The sequence below is a fragment of the Hibiscus syriacus genome, unplaced genomic scaffold (genome assembly GCF_006381635.1).
Source record: "Hibiscus syriacus cultivar Baekdansim isolate YM2019G1 unplaced genomic scaffold, ASM638163v2 tig00110384_pilon, whole genome shotgun sequence".
Classification (NCBI taxonomy): domain Eukaryota; kingdom Viridiplantae; phylum Streptophyta; class Magnoliopsida; order Malvales; family Malvaceae; genus Hibiscus; species Hibiscus syriacus.
The window spans coordinates 4,848,017-4,869,600 of record NW_024062715.1 but is presented as its reverse complement, the minus strand read 5'-3'; the positions used below and the strand labels follow the sequence as shown (position 1 = coordinate 4,869,600).

The 21,584-nt window shown below is 35.9% G+C and overlaps 1 protein-coding gene across 1 annotated transcript; it reads right to left on the bottom strand.

The window, feature by feature from the left end:
* Positions 1 to 717: 717 nt before the first annotated feature.
* On the bottom strand, positions 718 to 19,432 carry LOC120122198 (protein root UVB sensitive 3-like). The gene is made up of 12 exons (XM_039141402.1): positions 19,318 to 19,432; positions 19,195 to 19,252; positions 18,958 to 19,016; positions 18,854 to 18,914; positions 18,698 to 18,760; positions 4,168 to 4,224; positions 4,004 to 4,067; positions 3,304 to 3,391; positions 2,078 to 2,174; positions 1,833 to 1,962; positions 1,408 to 1,500; positions 718 to 854 (listed from the first exon to the last, which is right to left on the bottom strand). The coding sequence occupies exons 1-12, from the start codon at positions 19,422 to 19,424 to the stop codon at positions 745 to 747; spliced, it is 987 nt and encodes a 328-aa protein (XP_038997333.1). The 5' UTR covers positions 19,425 to 19,432; the 3' UTR covers positions 718 to 744.
* Between the last annotated feature and the right edge of the window lie 2,152 nt (positions 19,433 to 21,584).

Below are 21,584 nucleotides of genomic sequence, written 5' to 3'. Positions count from 1 at the left end.
AATGACCAGCGTGCCTTCCATATGATGGAGTGAGAGAGAAGCCTTTCAGTTTTCCACCTGCTAACCTTAGCTGCAAAACGAAAGAGAAACGATGCATCTTCAGTGAGAAAGAAAGTCCACCCGGCACGTATCCGGACATAGATACTAGAATATGGGACCATTCGAGTAGATGAAACAACTTGAACATATTCATGCCAAACATATCCGTCACATACAGGCTAACGTATTTCATGTTAGACGCACAAATTTCATAAAGATTAACTTGTGAAGGAAACTTTCATAGTGCTTATCCATCCATGCTTGGCTCTCCAAATGTAGAGATGTTTTTCATCCATAAGATTAACCATAACAAGTGCACGGATATACGACCTCAGGTATCACACCGACGGTTCCCTTCCTCTCAACCAGTAAATACTTTGCTATAGTATCAATATGTCAATTATCAACGAATGGTCATTTTAAATGTAAATAGTACATATACTATGTGTACAAGTTCTAACCTTTATTGTAATTAGTACATCCTGTTCGGGATGACCAGTAACACTAGTCAGTTCAACACACTTTTGAGTAACTATGTTAACTTATGAGCTCCTACAATATGCAATGCAGCGATATAATTTTTTTCCGATCAAAATACCTGTGATATTGTAAAAAATACAATTTAATTCTTCTACCGGCTATCATAGTTGCATGATGATTGACTTAAAACACTCACATTTCTAGGTGATCAAGAGTGGAGACCCTTCATCCTAGTTTTACTTTTACGTGCAGGGGCTTAGCAGTCCTTGATGACTTCAGAGTGGTCCACAAGGGCAAAACATGCTCCATGGTTGAGCCTTGTTTAGGAGAGAGAATTGAAAATATATTCAGGAATAGCATTAATATCCGCATTCGAAAATACGACGGCACGTGAAATCATTAAGAGTTAGAAAATATGCTGAAAAGAGAAAGAATGAAAAAGAAAACAATTCATATTGAGCTTGCAGAAGCAATCAGGTTGTATGTGTCTTGGTAAATAACCTACTCAGGTGCAAGATTTGTGAATCATTTTCAATATTGTGGAGCTTATGCAAAGTAAATTGGCTTCGTCGGAAAGAAAAATTACATAGAATTTACTTAAAAGTTATTTTGCTTTGACTCTTCATTTTTCTTTAAGTACTTGATCTTGATACCTGTATCCGACACACCTCCGGACAGGGTATGGGAATATAAACTTTCAGGGACCTCCAAATAAATAGAAAAGTATTTTAAAAAATTGAAAACATTTGTGACGAACACACAGTATGGTCCGAGTAACATAGCTTGAAACAATTATATGACAACCTTCCAGGAAATTTATATCCGGACCAACATTCGCTAAAAGTTGACCTCAAGGGAGTAACAGCAATGGAGGTTACGGTTATTTACCTTGGCCAGATTCTATGAAATGTCGCAGAAGAATCGAGCTCCTTTCGAAGTTCAGCGAGTCTAAAGCTAGGCACCTGACAGCTTTGTAATTTGCTATGCAGAGGGGAAAAGGAAATCACCAATTACTTACGCAATTAGAGAAAAGAAAATAGAAAGATAAGTCATAATAAGATAAAAATCTGGTGAACAATGCCCTAGTTTCGATATACTATGGGGTGCAAGGACAATAGGTTTGAAATATGCCTTACCATACGGCATAAAATCATGTATTCGGAGATTATAATTAATCTTGTCCTGAGACCGAAGACCTAGCATTTTCTATGCGGTACAGTGGGCAAGATGTTTCAAGTTTAAGACATGTATGGCTTTTCTAAGATGTTAGCTGCATTTAACAATATGGAAGTCTTTACGAAAACCAAACTTACCATACATATGGAACATTGTCAGAGAGAGAAAAGAGAACCAAATGGCGAGCGGGTTTTCGGTAGTAATTCGAGCAAGAAGCATTCCCAATGCCATGCCAATCATTGTTGCCATGGTCTCTTGGTTTCCTTCCTGCCATTATTTTTGAAACAAAAAGAACAAAAAATATATTCAGTACTCTGACTCTCCCTTTACACAACAGGTTCTTGTCATTGTCTTCCAATCATCATAATCACTTTCGAGGTACCTTAAAGGATATATATGCTGCATTATTTGGGAGGGCAAAATGTTGTGTGATAGCAGCTCTGGTTGCTCCACTGACAACACCATAGTTACATATCTCGCTCAATAGCCCACGATCTACGTACTGTACGTTGCGATTCAAAACGCGGTACGAACGCGTTCCACCCCACGAATCTCGTTTCAGTTCGTCCGTTCCAATTCACGGTTCGTTTGCGTACCGGAACGGTGAAATTAGTGTACTAAAAACCCATAGCAAAAATAATGGAAGTATAAACCCCATGAAAGCAAACCAAAGAAAGAAGAAACCCACCACAACAAACCAAAGAAAACAAAAACCCTCGCAGCAGAAGTAAAGGAAACAAAAGCCCATCACAACAAAAACAAAGAAACAAATATAGGGGTAAGGATTCAGTAGGAGAAGGGGCGGTAACGAAGACGGTGGAAGGGCCGATCTTGCTAGTCGGCGGTAGAGTTGACAGATTTTTTTGATAGGTAATTTGGTAAAAGAAAAGAAAGGAAGATGGACTAGCATTTTAGAGAAGGAAAAGAAAGGAAGATGAGGAAGCGTTGAAGTGTGAGAAGAAAAAAAGTAAAGTTAATATTTCAGAAACCCAAGTAAATACCAACTCTTTTTACTGTTGTATTTTTCATGTTTAAGATATTGGTTTAATTATAAATTTAGTCCTTCAAATTTATAAATTTAGCCCTTCAACATTTAAGTATTGAAGTTACTGAATGAAATCTATAGTATTGAAGTTACTCTAAGATATTTGAAGTCTTGAAGTTACTTATAAAATTTGATGTAGAAAAATAGCAACTTAAGAAACTGGTACATCGTATCAATTTATATGGTACATTGTACCGAGTGATCCAAAATGAGTCTACCCCCCTCGTATCGAATTTTAGGGACCTAGCGAATTGCGATCCCGTTCTACGTTCCCGTACCGGAGCGTACTGCGATCCATGTGACTATGGACAACACCAGTTTCATTGGGAAATTATGCAAGAAAACACATGATTAGAAGTTCAAAACGAGCCTCTTCCGTAACAAGAATTGCTTCATCTTGTACATAATAACAAGAAGCTTTGTAGGTAATAGAGTGCTTAATGCAAAAAAAAAAAAACAAACAAACAAATGTGCTCCGCAATGTACAAATGGCTCAAAAGAACCAATAACTATCATGTCCCAGCAAAGCTATCAGTCAAAAGTTCTTAGTTTCAAGGAATAACTTACTAAATGATCTCGACAAGCTTCCTAAGCAAACAATGAAAATAAAGGCTGAAGGGAACAAAGTGGAAAGAAGATCCATCAACATTCCTACAATAAAATACGGAAGCTTTAGTTGTTATTTGAAGTTAAAAATTTTAGGAGATAACAAAATCACTAATACCTTCCGAATCCACATAAGTAATCAAAAGTAAGAACTGGTTTCATTTACAAGGATGCCAAAACCAAAGTCTAACATGTACGTTCAAGAGTTTAGAATAAAGGAAAATCGAGGCATCAATTATACAGACCGAAAGCTTAATATGATTCACCTATATACATGATTTATAGCTTGACAAAGGAATGTAAAAGCCATTACCCCAAAAAACTGATTGTCACAAGCTATGTTACTCGGTCTTGGATGTGAACTGTGTAAGTCTTAGATATGAGTACATGTCCGACACGAGTGTCCAGTTTATTTTCTAAGTTATCTATATATTTGGAGCATACATGACCAAATATTTGTCTTACTCGCGTCTCGGATAAGAAAACCTCAAGAAAAATGAATAGTTGAAGCAATGTCCACTATTATGAGTATGCTACTCTGCCCATGGGCAGGCATTTGCACTGTTGTAAATGCATACACGTAGAGGGCAGAGAGAAAGATCAAAGATCTGTAGTCATTACAGCAAAGCAATTTCTCTAAAAGAAACATCGACATACCTAAATCATTCATGAGATCTGCAACCAAACACCACATTTTAGTATTACTATCAAGATTTGATCCCTGATGCAAAACCATTACGGTGTCAGACTCAAAACGAGAGCTTGAAAAGACGGCTTCGATAAAGAAGAAAAATACATCAATGAAGTCTCAATGAGCAAACCTGGTAAAGTGTGAATAATATGCCTTCGAGCATTCCCGTTAGATCTTTCAATAACCACTACGAGAATCACAATAACCATAACTCTTTATCAGAAGACCTAAGGTTGTTGGTTTTTTGGCAAATTTTGAATCCCACATTGGTTTTGTATAAGGAGGAGGAGAAATTCTTTTGTTATAAATAGAACCCTTATCCTCCTTAGTTTAACATCCCACAAATATAAGCCTTCTTCTATATTAAAGGCTATTTGTACTCTCTCTCTCTTTGTAATATTTCATCTATTAGTGAAATATTATTTTAGTAGTGTTCGAGGACTTAGGCATAATTTTGGCCTAATCTCATTAAATTTTGGCGTGCTCTTTTATGTCTATTTAATAGCTATTATCAGGTATAATTGTTGTTAATTATTGTCCTATTAAAATTACTTGTTTGGTAGTTCTATCTAAGTAGAGTGGGTTTTAAGAGGAACCATTGTGACCCCTCCACTCTTTCCTGGGAATTTACCTTGGGGTGATTTTTAGTACAATCGTTTTCACACTAGTCACCTAGATAATAGTTTTCAAGGTGAATTTGTTATTATTGGTGGAAATTAACCCGAATTCCACAACAATTGGTATCAGAGCTCTTGGTTTATTTTAGTATGCTTTGTGGTTGCGGCTTAGGCTGATCTTGCACATCAAAAAAAATTTCTTTGGGCTAATTGTCATTCCGCATTGACAGCTATTTAATAGAATTTGTAGCAGAAATGGCAGACGACACAAAAACATCCACATTGTCGTCAAAAGTTTCTTCATATTCAATTTTGACAAAAAATGATGTGACAAATGTTAGATTTACAGTGAAGATTTTTTATGGCACCGGTCATTTCGACATGTGGCAAAGTGAGGTTCTAGATGTCCTATTTCAACAGGGTCTAGACATTGCTATTGAAAGAGAGAAACCAGATGATGATGAGGAGAAAGAATGGAAGAGGATCAATAGATTGACATGTGGTACTATTCGATCGTGTCTTTCTAGAGAGCAGAAGTATGCATTTTCTAAGGAAACTTCTGCAAGTAAATTGTGGAAGGCACTGGAGGAGAAATTTTTGAAGAAAAGCGGTCAGAACAAGCTCTACATGAAAAAGAGATTGTTTCCACTTCAACTATGTATCAGGTACCACTCTGAATGATCACATTACTAGATTTAATCAGATGGTGACTGATCTGATGAATATGGACGTAACTTTTGAAGACGAAGATTTGGCTCTGATGTTGATGAGATCACTTACTGATGAGTTTGAGTATCTTGAAACTACTCTACTTAATGGGAAGGTTGTTGTGTCTCTCAGTGAAGTAAATGTTGCCTTGTATAGTTATGAATTGAGAAAGAAAGACAAACAAGAAAACACAAGTGTCGAAGCAGAAGCTCTTGTTGTTAGAGATCATTCGAAGAGTCAGAATAAAGGAAGGAGAGGGAGATCGAAGTCAAAGTCCAGATTGAGCAAAGATGAATATGCCTTTTGTCGAGAAAAAGGTACTAGAAGAAAGAATGTCTCAGGCTAAAGAATAAAGACAAACCTAAAAGGGGAAAGGCTATCTCAGAATAAAATGTGGTCTAGCATGATGATTCAGATTTCACATTCGCTACTATGCCATCAACCAGCTGTTCCAGTTCATGGCTGTTAGATTCAGATTGTAGCCACCATATGACCCCCAATAGAGAATGATTCTTTGATTTTAAAGAACTAAAAGGTGGAATTGTCTACACAACAAATAATTCCTCTCTTGACACACTTGGGATTGGTTCAATTCGCTTGAGGAATCAGGATGGATCAATCAGAACCTTAACAGGTGTCCATTATATACCAAATTTAATGAGAAATCTCATCTATGTAGGAACCTTAGAGTCAAAAGGTTTAGAAGTAAGGGCAAAAGATGGGATTAAGGATTATCTCTGGTGCACTGGTGATAATGAAGGGAATCCGGAAAAGAAACAATGTGTATTACTTTCTGGGTAGTACAATTATTGGGACAATAGCAGTGGCAGCTTCTACTGATGAACATGAGTCACAAGCAAACAGGTTATGGCATATGCGCTTGGGGCATATTAGTGAAAAATCCTTGAAATTACTGATAGATCAAGGATTATTGAAGGGTGCTCGGGCTTACAAATTAGTTTTTTGTGAGCATTGCATCAAAGGGAAGAAGACGAGGGTGAAATTTGGAACAACAATCCATGGTACTAAAGGTATTTTGGATTATGTTCATTCAGATGTATGGGGCCTTCCAAGACAACTTCATTGGGAGGAACACACTATTATGTCACCTTTGTTGATAATTTTTCCCGAAGAGTTTGGGTATATAGAATGAAGACAAAGGATGAGGTGCTAGGTGTAACATCCTCCATATCGAGTTAGTGATTAAATTATGTGATTTAAAAATTCAGTGACCAAATTAGATAAATTGAAATGTTTTGTGTAGGATCAATTAACAAAAGGATGAACTAAAGGGGTAAATGAGTCTTTTAATAAGGGAAATAATTAAATATTAGTTGAGGATATTTTATACCCACGTGGAAGGCAATTGAGGGATAACTAAAGTTTCAGACTTATCTTCTTCTTCATTCTTCTTCATTCTTCTTCTCCATCGTGAAGCCAAGCTAAAGGTGAGTTTTCTTGTTAATCAAAAGATGATGGAGTTAGGAAGGATTAAAGAAATGAAGTAGAAAAGTGAAATCTTGGAATAGAGTTCATAATAAGAATTAGAAATGGGATTTGACTTGTCATCAAGCTAATTAATGAATAGGAAGTATTAGAATTCAAATTAGAACATGTTGGAAATTGAGTGAGATTCTTAAATTCCATATGGAGGATTGGATTTCTAAGTTTTAGAAGTATTGAATGGATAATAATTAGTTTAAGTAAGTGTATGCAAGTTAGGGATATAAAAGAGGTGAATTATGAAGTGTTGAGGGGATTATAAAGGGATTTCGTGCTAAAAATGACATTTCTGGGCTATGTGCATCGATGCATATTCAATGTGTACCGATGCATTAAGGATAAATCCCAAAATTATTTAAGGTATATCGATGCACATGAAGTGCATCGATGCACTAATTTAAAATAAAAACATCGAATTCCATCAGTGTATCGATGCACAAGTAGTGCATCGATGCACCCCCTTAAATACAAACATCGAATAAGATTTCTGTATCGATGCATAGATAGTGCATCGATGCACCCATCAAGGGATGCATCAATACATGGTGTAGTGCATCGATGCATACCTTCATTAAAAGATGAAAATGGCTTTTGTTTTTGCCCAAGAAATGATAGTTTAGAATATATTAATTAATATGTTGATAAGTATCAATGAATTACTATGTAGATACAAGCCTAAACAAGTTCCAGAACAATTGCCTAGTAAGATCAATCGAGGAAAAAACAAGGAAATATAGGTGAGGCGTATGTATAACATGATTAGCGATATATTCAGTTCTAGACTTGTGAGAAGTCTAATTCAATACATTGATGCATGATTCATTTCATATTGTGAAGCATGATATGAATTCATACTATGTGCATTGTGTAACATGTTTAAAATTAATATGTATGCAAAGTTATATGAGCCATGTGATGAAGGTAAGGAAATGATATGTTTATGTGATATATTATATAATTTGGGGAAAGCCCATGTTTTGTGGATGAGAACTATAGGTATAGTTGGCATGCCAAGAATAGAGGGTCTACGCAGTCCTTCGGGACATATATGTATTCTTTGGAACATGTGTGAGGTCTTTTGAGACTCATACTTGAACATTGACATATGTATATGATTCTTAAGGAATTATCTATGTGGTCCTTAGGGACAATCTTATATGGCACTACGGTGCCATTCTACGCGTCACTTCGGTGCAATTCTACGTGGCACTTCGGTGCATTTATACGAGCTGTGGTGACAGAATAGTACACAACCTCACAGTACTTATATACCTTAGGTTCTCAGTATGGTATCATGGGCCAATAATCTTATTAATATGAATTCATGAATGTTAATATACTATGCTTACAGGTAAGGAACATGGTGATATAAACTGCATGGTTAAGTATTTGATTTCATCTCATTCTATTTTATTATGGCATTTCCATTACATTTCTTTGTTGTCATTATTATTATATTGTCTCACTAAGTCGATGACTTAGCGTGTGAGTGTTTCATACATAGGATCCGAGAAAGTAGACGAGACAGGTTAAGCAGCTGGACAACACTACTCCTACAACTATCAGATCAGAGACAACTTAATCAGTAGGTCCTTTTATTATGTAAATGAATATTGGCATGTAATCAAAGGGTCAAGTTGTGTATGCTCTGAGTATTTTGATAAACTTGTATTAACATATGTATATTATTATATTTTAATAATATAAGTTCAAATGTTTTATCATTTTTTAAGAGTATTGTTTTGTTTAGTCAATGTGACATCCTGGACTCGTATCCGGGTCGGGTATGGGTTATGGGTGTTACATTTAATGGTATCAGAGCTATGGTTTAGCCGATTCTATGCATAAACCAGAGTCTATAGTCTTTAAATAGAATACATGCCAACAAATAGTGAGAACTTCTTATCTGGTATAGTATTAGTATGTTGTTTTGCTAATAGAACAATGTGTTTATTTTATTAGATGTCCGGACATAATAGCTCCCGAAGTGAAGCGGGAGAAGATAGGCCTGCTGAAAGTAGTAATTCACCTGCCCTGGCCAGGCAAGGTGAAGGACATGCATCTCAGGGAGTGCTGTACAAGACCAAGACATTTTCTTCAGGACGTTGGACGCTATTCTAACGCGTCTTCAACCTCCTTTCCCACTAATTCAAAGAATGAATGTAGAAAAAGAGTTGAGAAGTTTGGGGGCTCCCAAATTTAAGGGAGAACTAAGGAAGGTCTGGTTGCGGCGGATCTTTGGTTAAATGATTTGAAAATCATGTTGGATGGTCTCCACTGCTTTGAAGTGGAGAAGTTAGATGGAGTTGTCTCGTTACTGAGGGGTCAGGCGAGAATATGGTGGACGAACGTCACCATGAGGATGTCCAGTGACCAGTTGACTTGATATTTGTTCTTAGATGAATTTAAAAATAAGTACATTGGAGATCAATTTATTCGGCTGATGAAGCAAGAGTTTATGAACTTAAAACAGATGAACCGCTCTGTATATGAGTATGAATGTGAGTTCAACAAGCTGAGTCGGTTTGCATCTGAGCTTGTGCCTACTGAAAAAGATGTGTAAATGGTTTGTGGAAGGCTTACGCCCTAGATTGAAACAGATGCTGATAGTATTGAATTTGTCCTCGTTCCAAGAGGTGATCAATCGTGCAAAGGCTCTTGAAAGGGCTCAGAATGAGAGATTCGGGGACTCAAGAGTTCAGACATCAAAGAGGACATGTGCTTTTTCTAGCTCAGCACCACCAAAAAGAGGAATGGACTCAGGATTTCGATCACAAGTTATATCAGAATCAGTTGCATCATCTATTAGGGGAGCAAGTCAGGCAAGGCCTAGACAGACATAGTCAGTGGATCTGGTGCTGGGAGATCCAACCAGGGTCAACCAAGACAGTGTCAGCATTGTGGGAAAAACCATTTTGGGGCATGTCAGATGGCTGCTGGGACTTGTTTCCGATGCGTAAATACTGGACATTTTATCTGGGATTGTTCGTTGATGGTTGGTAAACCTGCACCATCGAGAGAGTTGGTTCTGCCTCACAGAGAGGACGAGGAAGAGGCAGAGGAATGAACCAGTCTAAATCCTCTGCTCAACCTGAAGTTCGGTCAACCGCACAAGTATACAATTTAAAGACAAGTGAAGACTGTGATGACCTTGATATTATAGCAGGTACTTTTCAGCTGTATGATAAATTAGTATTGGTACTGATTGATCTGGGTTTTAATTATTCTTACATTACAAGTAAGTTAGTAAAGGAATTGAGGATTCCCTTAGAAGCTACGAGTAATGAGATTATAGTAACTAATCATTTAGGCCATAGTGCTCGGGTGAACAAAGTCTGTAAGGGGTGTCCCATAAAGATTTAGGGAATTGAATTCCCTGCTAATATGATGGAATTACCCTTTGACGATTTTGAAGTGATTATGAGAATGGATTGGTTGTTCCGTTACTATGGGGATGTTAATTGCAGATCGAAAAAGGTAACCCTGAAGAGTCTAGGAGGAACATAAATAAGTGTGATCAGTGAAAGGTTTAATCCTTTAGCAAATGTAATATCATTAATGTCTGCTAAGAAGCTATTACTACAAGGATGTCAAGGTTTTCTTGCAAATGTGATAGATACAAGAGCTAAAGAGAAAGGATTAGATGAGATTTCAATAGTTCGGGAATTCTCTAATGTTTTCCCTATTGAGTTGCCAGGATTACCTCCAGATAGAGAGGTAGAATTTCAAATTGAAGTAATATCGGGAACAGCTCTGATTGCAATGGCACCTTATCGGATGGCTCCGAAAGAATTGCAAGAGTTAAAGAATCAATTGCAAGAGTTGTTAGAGAAGGGATTTATTCGATCAAGTGTGTCGCCTTGGGGAGCTCGGTGTTATTTGTTAAGAAAAAGGATGGATCAATGCGTCTCTGCATTGATTATCGACAGCTTAATAAGGTGATCATCAAGAATAAGTATCCCCTCCCACGCATTGATGACTTGTTTGATCATCTAAAAGGAGCTTTGGTATTTTCAAAGATCGATCTACGTTCGGGTTATCACCAATTGAAGATTCAGGAGAAAGATATTCTGATGACAGCTTTCGGAACGAGATATGGTCACTATGAATTCATTGTAATGCCATTCGGAGTAACGAATGTACCTGCTGCTTTCATGGATCTCATGAACAGGATTTTCAGCCCTATTTGGACCAATTTGTTATTGTCTTTATTGATGACATATTGGTTCACTCGAAGTCCATTTAAGAGCATAACGCACATTTGCGAATAGTTTTGCAAATTCTCAGAGATAAGAAGTTTTATGCCAAATTGTTCAAATGTGAATTTTGGTTAAATGAAGTAATTTTCTTGGGGCATGTGATCTCTGCAAATGGGATTTGGGTAGACCCCCAAAAGGTAAAAGTTATAATAGATTGGGAAGTTCCAAAGAATGTATCCGAAGTTCGGAGTTTCCTTGGACTTTCCGGTTATTATCGAAGATTCGTTAAGAATTTTTCGATGATAATGTTGCCTTTAACGAAGCTGATGAGAAAGAATGTACCGTTTGTTTGGACTTCTGAATGTCAAGAAAGTTTTGAAGCTTTAAAGAGAATTCTGATAGAAACTCCTGTATTGGTTCAACCGGAATCTGGAAAGAATTTTGTAGTATACAGTGACGCGTCCCATAATGGGTTGGGGTGTGTATTAATGCAAGAAGGGAAGATGGTAGCGTATGCATCGAGACAGTTGAAACCACATGAAAAGAATTACCCCACCCATGATTTAGAAATGGCTGCAGTGGTGTTCGCTCTCAAGATTGGGCATCATTATATGTATGGAGAACGATATTACTTGTATACGGATCATAAGAGCTTGAAATACCTGATGACTCAAAAAGAGCTTGAAATACCTGATGACTCAAAAAGAGCTTAATTTGAGACAAAGTAGATGGGTTGAGTTTTTGAGAGATTATGATATAATAATTGACTATCATCCCGGAAATGCTAACGTGGTAGCAGATGCTTTGAGTAGAAAAATGTTTACAACTTTACGAGCTATGGATGCAATGTTATCTTTGACTGGAGACGGTGTTCTATGTGCAGAGTTAAAACTTAAACCATCATAGTTGGACAGAATAAGAGAATTGCAAAGCCAAGATGAAATATGTTTGAAAAGAATAGAGCAAGTAAAAAATAAGGAAAGTAATGATTTTGAGGTGAAGTCTAAAGGGAAATTGTATTATATAGAAAGAATTGTGATACCAGACGATGAAGAGTTGAAGAAAGATTTATTGACATAGGCTCATTGTAGTCCATTGACAATGCACCCGGGTGGAACCAAATGTATATGGATTTAAAAGATCGGTATTGGTGGCCAGGGATGAAACAAAGCATTACTGAATTTGTGTCCAAGTGCTTAGCATATCAGGAACTCAAAGCCGAACATCAAGTTATGTCTGGATTATTGCAAACACTTTCCATTCCACAATGGAAGTGGGAAAATGTAACGATGGATTTTGTTTCGGGGTTACCCCTGACTCCAAACAAAAGAGATTCAATCTGGGTAATTGTTGATCGATTGACCAAGTCAGCACATTTCCTTTCTGTCAGAACAGATTTCTCCATGGAAAAGTATTCGAAATTGTATATTAGAGAAATTATTAGATTGCATGGAGTGCCTGTTTCTATAATTTCTGATCGAGATCCTCAATTCACCTCTAGATTCTGGAAATCCTTGCGTGGAGCGTTAGGGACTCGCTTAAATTTTAGTACCGAATTTCACCATCAGACAGACGAACAATCAGAAAGAACAATTCAAATATTGGAAGATATGTTGCGAGCATGTGTCATTGAGTTTAAAGGGTCGTGGGAGAAATACTTACCACTAGCAGAGTTTGCTTACAACAATAGTTATCAGTCCAATATTAAAATGGCACCCTATGAGGCGTTATATGGAAAGAAGTGTCGTACGCCATTAAACTGGTTTGAGCATAAAGATAGAAGTGTACTTGGTCCAGATTTGATTCAAGATATGGAAGAGAAAGTTCGGGAAATTCAACATAACCTAAAAGTGGTATTTGATCGGCAAAAGTCCTATTCTGACCTTAAAAGAAAGGAGATTGAATTTGAATTTGGGGATAAAGTGTTTCTGAAGGTATCACAATGGAAAAAAGTATTACGATTTGGTCGGAAAGGAAAGCTAAGTCCTAGATTCATCGGCCATATGAAGTTAAAAGAATAGGGCCAGTGGCATATTAGTTATCTTTGCCACCAGAAATGGAGAAAATCCATAATGTTTTCCATGTGTCCGTGTTACGAAGATATAGGTCCGATCCTTCTCACATTGTTGCACCAGAACAAGTGGAAGTTCAACCTGATTTGACCTATGAAGAGGAACCAATACAAATATTGGCTCATGAAGTTAAGCAATTGAGAAATAAAACGGTTTTGTTGATCAAAGTTCTTTGGAGAAATCACAAGGTAGGAAAAACCATTTGGGAACATGAAGAAGATATGCGACTTTAATATTCTCATCTGTTCGTACAATAAAAATTCGAGGACGAATATTCTTGAGGGAGGGAGATTTGTAACATCCTCCATACCGGGTTAGTGATTAAATTGTGAGATTTAAAAATTTAGGGACCAAATTGGATAAATTAAAAGTTCAAAGAATTAATTGAAATGTTTTGTGTCGGATCAATTAACAAAGAAGGAGGAACTAAAGGGGTAAATAAGTCTTTTAATAAGGGAAATAATTAAATATTAGTTGAGGATATTTTATACCCACGTGGAAGGCAATTGAGGGATAACTAAAGTTCCAGACTTCTCTTCTTCTTCATTCTTATTCTCCATCGTGAAGCCAAGCTAAAGTGAGTTTTCTTGATAATCAAATTCTTGATGAATTTAAGGTTGCTTATTGATCATTAGATGATAACTAAGCTTAAAGAAAGCTTAGGTTATCTTAAAATCAAAAGATGATGGAGTTAGGAAGGATTAAAGAAAGGAAGTAGAAAAGTGAAATCTTGGAATAGAGTTCATAATAAGAATTAGAAGTGGGATTTGACTTGTCATCAAGCTAATTAAGGAATAGGAAGTGTTAGAATTCAAATTAGAACATGTTGGAAATTGAGTGAGATTCTTAAATTCCATATGGAGGATTGGATTTCTAAGTTTTAGAAGTATTGAATGGATAATAATTAGTTTAAGTAAGTGTATGCAAGTTAGGGATATAAAAGGAGGTGAATTATGAAGGGATTTCGTGCTAAAAATGACATTTATGGGCTATGTGCATCGATGCACATTCAATGTGTACCGATGCATCAAGGATAAATCCCAAAAATTGTTTAAGGTGTATCGATGCACATGAAGTGCATCGATGCACTAATTTAAAATAAAAACATCGAATGCCATCAGTGTATCGATACACAAGTAGTGCATCGATGCACCCCCTTAAATACAAACATCGAATAGGATATTGATGCATAGATAGTGCATCGATGCACCCGTCAAGGGATGCATCGATGCATACCTTCATTGAAAGATGAAAATGTCTTTTGTTTTTGCCCAAGAAATGATAGTTTAGAATATATTAATTAATATGTTGATAAGTATCATTGAATTACTATGTAGATACAGAGCCTAAACAAGTTCCAGAACAATTACCTAGTGAGATCGATCGAGGAAAAAACAAGGAAATATAGGTGAGGGCGTATGTATAACATGATTATAGAGATATATTCAGTTCTAGACTTGTGAGAAGTCTAGATTCAATACATTGATGCATGATTCATTTCATATTATGAAGCATGATATGAATCCATACTATGTGCATTGTGTAACATGTTTTAAATTAATATGTATGCAAAGTTATATGAGCTATGTGATGAAGGTAAGGAAATGATATGTCTATGTGATATATTATGTAATTTGGGGAAAGCCCATGTTATGTGGATGGGAACTATAGGTATAGTTGGCATGCCAAGATAGAGGGTCTACGCGGTCCTTCGGGACATATATGTATTCTTTGGAACATGTGTGAGGTCTTTTGAGACACATACTTGAACATTGGAATATGTATATGATTCTTAAGGAATTATCTACGTGGTCCTTAGGGACAATCTTATATGGCACTACGGTACAATTCTACGTGACACTTCGGTGCAATTTTATGTGGCACTTCGGTGCATTTATACGAGCTGTGGTGACAGCATAGTGCACAACCTCACAGTACTCATATACTTTAGGTTCTCAGTATGGTATCATGGGCCAATAATCTTATTAATAAGAATTCATGAATGTTAATATACTATGCTTACAGGTAAGGAACATGGTGATATAAACTACATGGTTAAGTATTTGATTTCATCTCATTCTATTTTATTATGGCATTTCCATTACATTTCTTTGTTGTCATTATTATTATATTGCCTCACTAAGTCGATGACTTAGCGTGTGAGTGTTTCACACGTAGGATCCGAGAAAGTAGACGAGACAGTAAAAGCAGCTGGACAACACTACTCCTACAACTATCAGATCAGATGCAACTTAATCAGTAGGTCCTTTTGTTATGTAAATGAATATTGGCATGTAATCAAAGGGTCAAGTTGTGTATGCTCTAAGTATTTTGATAAACTTGTATTAATATATGTATATTATTATATTTTAATAATATAAGTTCAAATGTTTTATCATTTTTTAAGAGTATTGTTTTGTTTAGTCAATGTGACATCCTGGACTTGTATCCGGGTCGGGTATGGGTTGAGGGTATTACACTAGGTTTTTTCCTTAAATGGAAAAATATGGTGAAGACTCAAACAGATAGAAAAATCAAACGTCTCCGTACAGACAATGGTGGAGAGTACAAAAATGATCCATTTCTGAAAGTCTGTGAAGAAGAAGGTATTGTCAGACACTTCACTGTCAGATATACACCACAACATAATGGGGTGGCAGAGCGTATGAATCGGACATTAGTGGAGAAGGTTCAGTGTATGTTGTCTAATGATGGGTTAGGCAAAGAATTTTGGGCTGAGGCTTTGGTCTATGTTTGTCACCTTGTCAACCGCTTACCATCGACTGTTATTGGTGGTAAAACACCATTAGAGAAATGGTTTGGAGAACCTGCTACATATTATGATTCCTTACATGTGTTTGGTTCTACTGCATACTATCATGTTAAGGAGTCAAAGCTGGATCCAAGAGCAAAGAAGGCGATCTTTCTGTGAATCACCTCTGGTATGAAAGGCTATCGTCTTTGGTGTCCAGAAATAAAGAAAATAATCTTCAGCAGGGATGTTACCTTTGATGAATCTACCATGTTGAGAAAGGTGACTTCAGAAAAATTGGACCAGACAGATATAACTCCCAAACAGGTGGAGTTTGAAGGAAGAAGAATGGTCCCAGCCAGTAAAGAAACTGATGTTGACTCTCCTATGGTAGAAGAAGAGTTAGATGAAGAAAAAGTTCAGACCCAAGAACCTCCACAACAACATAAATCAATTGCACTCAGAAAGGGAAAGAGGGCCATTAGACAACTTGCTCGTTATGCTGATATGGTCTTTTTTGCATCACCAATTGCAATTGATGACGTTCCTACCACTTTTAATGAAGCAGTCCAAAGTTCAGAACATAAAAAGTGGAGGATCGCCATGAATGAAGAAATACAATCCCTTCAAAAGAATCTGACGTAGAAACTAGCTAGTCTTCCGAAGGGAAAAAATGCAATTGGGTGCAAGTGGGTATATGCAAAGAAATATGGATTTCCTGACAAGAATAACATCCGCTACAAAGCAAGATTGATAGCTAAAGGCTACGCTCAAATGGAGGGAGTTGATTATAATGAAGTATTTTCTCCAGTTGTAAAACATTCCTCCATCAGAATTTTGTTGGCTTTGGTAGCGTAGTTGAATTTGGAACTAGTTCAGATGGATGTAAAAACTACATTTTTACATGGAGACTTGGATGAGGAAATCTACATGACTCAGCCAGATGGATTCAAAGTTGCTGAAAAAGAAGAGATGGTGTGCAAATTAGAAAAATCGTTGTACGGATTGAAGCAATCTCCAAGGAAGTGGTACAAGTGATTTGACAAGTTTATGATAGGGCAGAAGTACACAAGAAGCAAATATGATCATTGTGTGTATTTACGCAAGCTACGAGACAGATCCTATATATATCTTCTTTTTTATGTTGATGATATGTTGATAGCTTCTAGGAGTTAGACAGAAATTGTGAAACTAAAGACTCAATTGAGAAGGGAGTTTGAGATGAAGGATCTTGGTGAAGCGAAGAAGATTCTAGGCATGGAGATATCAAGGGATAAGAAATTGGGGAGGCTTTGTTTGTCTCAGAAAGAATATCTGAGGAAGGTACTAAAACGTTTTGGCATGAATGAGAAGTCAAAACCAGTTAGTACACCTCTTGCTCCTCATTTCAAGCTCGGTGCATCCATGTCACCTAAGGATGATGCAGAACGGGAATACATGTCAAAGGTTTCTTATGCAAGTGATGTTGGTAGCTTGATGTATGCAATGGTGTGTACGAGACCCGATATTTCACATGCAGTTGGGGTTGTGAGCAGGTATATGCATAATCCTGGAAAGGAGCATTGGCAAGCTGTGAAATGGATTATGTGGTATATTCTGAACACAGTAGATGTTGGTTTGGTCTTTCAGGAGGACAAACAAGATGGTCAGTGTGTAGTTGGGTATTGTGATTCAGACTATGCACGTGATTTGGACAAGCATCAATCAACTACTGGTTATGTGTTTACATTTTCAAAAGCACCAGTCAGTTGGAAGTCCACCTTACAGCCAACAATGGTTTTTTCTACTACAGAGGCAGAGTATATGGAAGTTACAGAGGCTGTGAAGGAGGTAATTTGGCTTCAAGGGTTGCTTGGTGAATTGGGAATGAAACAGAAAAACATCAAAGTGCACTGTGACAATCAGAGTGTTATTCATTTAGCAAAGAACCAGGTTTACCATGCAAGGACGAAGCACATCGATGTTCGAAATCACTTTGTACGAGAGATTCTAGAAGAATGTGGAGTCATAATCCAAAAGATTCGGACCACTGAGAATCCTGCTGATATGTTGACAAAAGTGGTAACTACGGTCAAGTTTAAACATTGTTTAGACTTGGTCAATATTGTTACAAATTGAAATATGAATTTGCAGACACTACTGAAGATTAGATTTTTGAGAAATGTGTGTGGAATTTGCCAATATGGAGATTTGTTGGTTTTTTGGCAAATTTTGAATCCCACATTGGTTTTGTATAAGGAGGAAGGAAAATTCTTTTGTTATAAATAGAGTCCTCCTCCTCCTTAGTTTAGCATCCCACAAATATAAGTCTTCTTCTATATTAAAGGTTATTTGTACTCTTTCTCTCTCTTTGTAATATTTCCTCTATTAGTGAAATATTATTTTAGTAGTGTTCGAGGACTTAGGCATAATTTTGGCCTAACCTCGTTAAATTTTGGTGTTCTCTTTTATGTCTATTTAATAACTATTGTCGAGTATAGTTTTTGTTAATTATTGTCCTATTAAAATTACTTGTCTAGGTAGTTCTGTCTAAGAAGAGTGGGTTTTAAGAGAGACCATTGTGACCCCTCCACTATTTCCTGGGAATCTACCTTGGGGTGATTTTTAGTACAATCGTTTTCACACTAGTCACCTAGATAATAGTTTTCAAGGTGAATTTGTTATTATTGGTGGAAATTAACCCGAATTTCACAACAAAGGTAACCTCAAGAATTCAACTCATTAGGATTCCATAAAACTCCCAAATATCACATACCAATTATAATAATACAGGAACGATCTATATAGAATTGTACATTGGATATTCTACCTGAAAAGTTGCACCGATAATAGTCGCGGATGTCCCACCAACTCCAATAGCGCTCAAAAGTGCCTGGGAAAGAAGTAAAATCAACAACCAAATATCAGAAATGATCAACATATAAAGCTCATAAGCAACTCGATATCAATTGGATTTGACAGTCACTTGTGTCGAAAGCATTGTTCTTATACTACATATTGAAACTTTAGTAAGGATTGCTAATTTTGAGCAGTCCACAAACGTTAATCAATATTTCATTTTCTTATACATGCAAAGAGTCCCATACTTGAAAAGGGACATAATCTGGAGTCACACTATCTGGGAAACCCTGCAACCAAAGCTGACTTTTAAGACTTGAAAATCATCTTCGGGATTTTGGTTATCCAACTAATGAAACAAATTGTGAAAGAAAATATAGTTATTTTTTAATCAAATTTTCATGAAATTTGGAAGACCCAACAAACAAAATTAAATTTTGAATGGAAACAAACAGAAAGGAGACTTGCCTCGGGGACAAAAGCATCGAAGAATCGTCTCCAAACATGATTGAAACCATTAACTGGTCTGTTTTAAGCCAAATAAAAAATTAAAAGCTTGGGGAGAGAGAGAGAGAATTGAAAAGGAAGGACCTTTGGATTTGGAAAGCAGGGGAGAGAGTGATGGTGTTGGTTTTGGAAAGCTTGGTAGAGGAAGATCCGTTCCATTCTTCGATTATTAGTTGTTGTTGCTTTGACATCTTTGTGGTTTCCAATTGATCATCCCCTCAACCAAAAACATGCACAATCCTCTGTCTTCAAACTAGTGTAGTTCAATTAGAGTCCCATGTCGTTGACCACTTTTTTATTGTTTAATTAAATTTTTTATTTTTTTATAATTATTTCCTTTAATTAAATTTATTTTTACTTTAATGGAGTATTAAATTTATTATATATTTTATTTTAATTTAATATTAGATTTAAATAAAAATAATATGATCAATTTGTACCAATGATAATAATAATAATAATATGATCAATAAAAATAAATATTGGATTTGATTATAAATTTTTAAAATTGAGTTAGGATCAATTTGGAATTAAATAAAATATTTTAGGATTAAATTAAATAAAGGAAACTTGAAAAAGAAAGATATACCATTTACTTTTCTAAGTGAAGAAAAATGTGTTTTTACCGAAAAATCATTCTAATAATAAAATATTGCTTGTCAAGCACTCCTTAAATTTTATCGATTTAGTATCTTTTCTAAAAAGGTGTGTTGCAAGGGGCGCGCCTTCGATGGATTTTGTCCGAACTGGCGCCACGGTGGGAAGGCACGTTTCCGGGGATGTGCCTTCGTAGGGAAATTCTGACACACGGAAGGCGCAGTGCAGGGGCGCGCCTTCTATTATTCCCCATTAAATTAGTACCCCTTCAATTATTGCCCGAAAATACGACTAACCACTCATTCCCATCCCCTCCCCTATAAATACCCTCGAATTCAACTATCAAATCACACCAAAATTACTTTCACATTCTTCCTTCTATTAGTTCCTTCTATCAAGCTAAATAGATTTTGTTATAGTTTTTAGAAGGTAAAATAATTTTTTATTATATTATACTTATTTAAATTTAATTATTTTATCAAATTTTATTGTACAAATTATTTTTATTACTTTTTGTGACTGTAAAATGGAATGTGGGATGTTACGATTGGATGGGGATCATAGCGCGAGACATTTTTTCGATATGGTAACAATATTAAATTGTGTTATTTAAATTATTGTGAATTTGTTTTAGTATTAGTTTATATTTTAATTTGTATACTATTTATTTAATTACGGGAATGATCATATATTAAAAATATTTATTTGTTTTTACAAATATAAGACTCAACACTAAAAAATCCATCTATTATATCTCTCAAACTTCTCAAACCGTCTAACTCTCAATCCCAAACTTTCAAAATGAGGTGTATTTCAGCTATTGTTTACTATGATGGAGAAATTCGGGAAAATGAAACCGATATTGTCTTCATATCAAATCATTATATCACATTACCCTTCAAGAGAAACATTACTCTTAAGGAGCTAATCACTAAAATTTCAAGGAAGGTTCATTTTGGGAGTATTGGAAGATTGTCCTCATTTTAGTGTAGATTTCTAACTACACTATTTCCGTTAACTTATACAACGTTTGTTGTAACATCCCAAACATCGGGTCAGTGGTCAAATTGTAAGAATTTTAAACTCAGTGTTTGAATTAGAATAATTCAATAAACTCAATGATTTATAGTTGAATTTATGTGTAGGGCTTATTGAAAATTTTGGTTTAGTGGAGAGGGCAATATGGTCTTTTCAAAGAAGGATTTTATCCTCATTTTTAAAGGAGATAGATACGTAGGTTTTGGAAGAAAGAAAAGAGAAGTCTGGAACCATTTCTTATCTCTTCTTCTATGTGAACTCCATTCATAAAGGTAAGAATTTGAATTTTGTGGTTTTCCTTTAATTTTTGGTTTGGTAATGGAAGTTGCGGGTGTTGTATAAGCTTAAGGAAAGCGTATATAATATTAAAACAACAAGATGAGTGTATTAGAGATGAATTTGTAAAATGGGGTTTGAAATGAAATTTTGATATGGAGAAGTTTTTGAAGTTTTGTTGAGATATTTGACTTGTCAATGGGCTAATTAAAGGTTTAGGAGTATTAGAAATGATTAAGAGCTTAGTCGAAAACATGGTATGATTTTTAGATGTAAGTGTTTTAGTGAAATTTTATATGTTTGAGAGTAGTAAATGTGTAGAAGTTGGTTTGGAAGTATAAGGGTGAGTTCAAAGGCTTAAGGTATGATGTATATGAGAGATTTAGGAGGTTTTTGGGGTTATTTTTGAAGTGAAAATGGTTATTCTGGGCTTCGAGTAT